The sequence below is a fragment of the Austrofundulus limnaeus genome, unplaced genomic scaffold (genome assembly GCF_001266775.1).
Source record: "Austrofundulus limnaeus strain Quisiro unplaced genomic scaffold, Austrofundulus_limnaeus-1.0 Scaffold673, whole genome shotgun sequence".
Classification (NCBI taxonomy): domain Eukaryota; kingdom Metazoa; phylum Chordata; class Actinopteri; order Cyprinodontiformes; family Rivulidae; genus Austrofundulus; species Austrofundulus limnaeus.
Window position 1 is genome coordinate 267,675 of NW_013953075.1, and position 4,727 is coordinate 272,401.

The window sequence follows — 4,727 nt, forward strand, 5'->3', positions numbered from 1 at the left end:
GTCCAAGATTAACCTTCAGGGTGGATATAGCTCGCTCACACCAAGGACCTAGTGGATGTCATCATTTACCCAGAATGCTTTTAGTGTAAATAAAATGGCCCAGTCTGTTAAAATATATATTCAAAAATTTTTAAAACTAAACACCCTCCAGTATTTTTACAGTCTTTATTTTACAATTAAAATGTATGTTTATTAACTAAAGTCTAATGTTGCAACTAATCGGGGATCCCTTTAAAAAGAATTATATTAGTTATTGTATTTAGCTTATAAGCTCTTTTACTTTGGTTCACTGTTGWACTTTTCAGCTGAGTTTAAGTACAGGCATTATTTTTCAAATATTACTACTTTGTTCCATGTATTATGAAATCATTATCCATGGATTATTTAGCAACAAGTATTAAAAATGTATTCTGACTTCTGTAAAATGACTTGTATTCTGAGGATTCAGTTTCCATTTTCTCCTTTGACACTTTCCAAAAGACTATTTTCTAAATGTGCGTTCCTGCAAGCGAATAGATTTCAAACATTAAATGAATAAAAGACAAAAATCCAGCGGGGAGCAGAGAGTCAGCTGAGCAGCAAGCAGACAAACGTCTGATTTATCAAACCCAGAGCTTTGAATTGTTGTCCCGCTGCTGAAGAGGTTTGCAGCAAACCGCAGAACCCCCCCGCTGGGTTTCAGACAAGTCATAATCTTTCAAAGCGCACATTATTCAGTATTCAATATTCATATTTAATTCATGGTGGGTTTTTTTATTTTTTATTTTCAGAGAGTGACTGCCAGCTTCTCACAAAGCTGCCCAAAGTCAAATGTCTCCGCAACAACAAGAGAGAAGGTATGACGACATTTATGTTTGTCTGCGTGAAAACACGTTGGCTCATAAATATTCACATGRTCTGGTTTTTAGCATGATAAATGTTTAGACAGTTTTTTTCTATTAAATTACAATGCTTTATGAAAACTGTTTACACCAACTGTCCAGATTTTGATGTTAAATAATCAGTTTTAGACACTGAGATAACYCTTACCTAATATTCAAAGATTATGCTACATTTTTTATTGCCTAATTTTGGGTAAAATTCAATAAAAAAGACCTAAATCCCTAAATGACAAGCAGTGTTGAGTTAATGCAGTCACAGTAAATATGGACGTGGCAGCTCACTTTAATGGTTAATATATCAAACGCATTGGTTCTGCTTGTCATTCTGCATAAAATCCATTTAGAGCTGCCTTCATGCTTTTAAATATAGAATACAATTGAAAGCTCTGAATAAATTAACATGACGTTTCAACAGAACGAAGATCAGCAGCACTCTGACATCTTAAAGAGCACAAACATGGTTAAAAACGTGGTTTTAATTCCTCTGCAGGTAATCCTGGATGAATGTCGGTGAACTGAAAGGTGTTGGTATTAAAAGCTCGCAGGTTGAGAGGAGCTGATTAGTTCATTCATCATGTTGGGAACCATCTTTGATTTAAACGTTCACCTTCTAATGTTACCAAAGATGGGAGAAACTTTTAGTAACTTTTTGTAGTTTTAACTTTAGAGGTTATTTTTACATTTCTGCCATGTTGGTCTTTTTTTTTTTTAAATAAATGCTCGCCTGCCTGTAATAATTCAGGTTAAATTACTCATTTCCTCCTAACATTACTCACCAGCTCCAAAAAAGCTTCTTTGTCCAAAACGACCAAAATGATCATTTTCAAATATTAAACTTGAGGCTGAAAAACATGAGTTCACAAACTGACGTCAGCATCAGTCTTGTGTTGAAACGTGTTTTCTTAATGACTTAATGACGTACAGTAAATTTCAGCTGTGTTTAACTTTAAGGGTGTGTTTACACCAGGAAATTCCTTTGATCCGTTTTTTTTTTTTTTTTAGTCTGGATCAACTTGATTTTTTCCCTTTGTTGAGTTTTGCATTCTCATTGTGCTTTCTTCAAGTGGACTATAATTTATAAACAAAGCCGCCCTGCAGGTGACAAATTACAGGGGCAGAACAGAGCACAGACCCAGAAATAAAGATGGTGTTAAAACAACTGACTATTAAGAACATCAAGAGAAGCTCATTCAGTGGCGGTTTTGCGATGATATATTTATAATTTTGGGACAGCGTTGTCAAATGCATGCCACAACCTAAAGTCGATGAGATGCTCCATGTTCTCTGACCCACAATGGCTCGTTGTTTGTAGCGCAGTGTTAGCGTTAGCAACACTGGAAGGCTAATGTCGCTTAGCAATGGTGGCTCATATAGTCCAAAAAGCTGCATGTTTCCTGTAGTTGGTTTTAGGGCTGGGCGATATGTCCRTCCGTTTTCTGCTGCTTATCCGGGGTCAGGTCTCRGGGGCAGCAGCCTAAGCAGAGAGACCCAGATGTCACTCTCCCCAGCCACTTGGACCAGCTCCTCTGGGGGAATCCCAAGGCTTTCCCAGGCCAGCTGAGAAACATAGTCCCTCCAGCGTGTCCTGGGTCTTCCTCTGGGTCTCCTCCCAGTGGGACACCTCACCAGGGAGGAGTCCAGGTGGCATCCTAAACAGATGAACCACCTCAACTGGCTCCTCTCAACGTGGAGGAGCAGCGGCTCTACTCTGAGTCTCTCCTGGATGACTGAGCTTCTCACCCTATCTCTAAGGGAGAGCCCAGACACCCTGTGAAAGAAAATCATTTCGGCCGCTTGTATCCGTGATCTCGTTCYTTCGATCACTACCCAAATTTGGGACCATAGATGTGGGTAGGAACATGGACCGTCCGGTAAACCGAGAGCTTTGCCTTCTGGCTCAGCTCTGCTAGTGTTTGTCCAACCCAAACCAGTGCAGAACAGAACCTTTAGTCCACTGTTCAAGCCGTGATAAAAGAGTATTGTGATCCTTGATGTCACCAGAGTCAGAGGCACTGGTTCTCTGCACAGCTGTGACTTTGTTTTAAAACCGACTGAAATTTGTCAGAAAAGTACGTCTGGTCTGTAAAGTGACAGCCTGAGACGTTTTCCATTCTTCCAGCTGGTCACAGAGCAGCGTTCTCGCCKAGAAAACGAAAAGTGGAAAACACTTAAAGCCACTTCTAACATTGTTGTAGCTCAGTAAGAGYGGTTCCATTTGAACTCGCAGGACTACTCTAAAAATAAGTCTTCACTCCACTAAAGTGTTTCTGCTTCAACCTTCCATCGTTTCTGAATCCTCCTCTTCATCCGTGTTTTTCCACATTTATTCAGTTATTATCTTTCTTTCAAGCTCAGGTGTTTTTTTTTTCTTTGTTCTGTGTTTGACTTTCCTCCACCTTTGGCACAAATAACACTTGTTCTACGTGCTGCCGCTGAAGACTTTCATTATGACACACACACACAAACACACACACAYGCATGCACGCAGAAGAAAAAACAAAAACACTGCACTTATATTCTGTAGATAAAGAAATTTTATGTCTCATACGGGGAGTTTTCTCTGCAGAGTGAAAAGATGTTCTGTAACCTGGACTAAAGATAAAACTCAGAGGAAAGCCGTTAGGGTCTTGGTTGACCTGGTTGACCAGAGAGATGTTTTGGTCATAAAGGTGTGCATTAATTTTAAATTAAAACCACCTTTTTAGTAATTAAATACATTTTGTTAAATWCTTGGAGTCTCTAGAAGGCAGAAACGTTTAATTTAGCCTCTGCATTGAACCTGGAGGGGGGCGGGGTTTGAAGYGCCTCATTTGGATTTAAAGAGACAGCCTCAAAATGAGTTGTTCTGAGRCACACCTTAGAAAAGGGGCAGGACTTGTGGAGTTAMAATAAGGAGAAATTCAGGCCAAAGCATTGAAGTTTCACTTTATATAGACCCCATTTAAATGAGAAAAATAAGGATTTAAAATGCACCGCTATGAAAATTTTAGCCGATATCGATATCGGATATTAATATTTCTGTTAGGGTCAATAACACACATATTTGCACAAACACACTTGTGTCTTTTTTTAATATTGTAAAAAAACAACCAGATGGCTCTCTGCTTTGTGAAGGTAATATTTTTTTGTTTTTTATTGTTCAATCAAACAAAAAAAAAGTTTCAACCAAAAAAATATTTAAGTAGTTTTGACCAAACAAAAACCCTTTTTATATCTTGCAAGAGGAAATCGCTTCAGTCCGCACAAACCAATAGGGACACATTTTCCATAGTTCCTCCTTAGGCTCCGCCCCGGTTGTTCATGTTCTCTATGTTTCAAAATTTTGAGTGTCAACYGAAAGTATGAGATTTACTGAGCCCGCGAAGGGACATGGGGGATTTTTTTTCTTTTTGCGTTCCCACGCAAAAGTATTGCGTTACCTGTTAATTTCACGAACTTGTGGCAACACATCCTGTTTTGGTAACTGGATATTTCAAAATAAAAGTCTGATTTAATTCAGTTCATATACAAATCAAACTTTTGCGTGGGAATGCAAAACAATATTGCGAGGTAACGCAAAAGTATTGCGAGGTAACGCAAAAGTATTGCGAGGGAATGCAAAGGTATTGCAAAGTAACGCACAGGTATTGCGTGGGAACGCAAAAGAAAAGTAATCCCCCCGTGTCGCCTCGCGGGCTCCGTAGAAATTCGTCCAAAGAATTCTGACGTGGGTAAAACGAGTCAGTTTAGCAAAAGCTTTTGATTGAAATTGTTTGTTTTTTTGTTTGTTTGTTTGTTTGTTTGAAATAGCTTTTTTGTTTGGTTGAAATTACTTTTTGAACTGTTTTTTTTGCGTGTGATTAAAAA

General features: G+C 38.7%; 1 protein-coding gene across 1 annotated transcript in view; it reads left to right on the top strand.

The window, feature by feature from the left end:
- The window catches only part of galnt14 (UDP-N-acetyl-alpha-D-galactosamine:polypeptide N-acetylgalactosaminyltransferase 14 (GalNAc-T14)), a gene marked incomplete at both ends in the record, with an annotated part of 185,192 nt that overhangs the window by 159,650 nt on the left and 20,815 nt on the right, over window positions 1–4,727 (top strand). Inside the window, 1 exon segment of the mRNA XM_014027694.1 lies at window positions 771–836. Coding sequence (XP_013883148.1) covers window positions 771–836 — 66 coding nt within the window.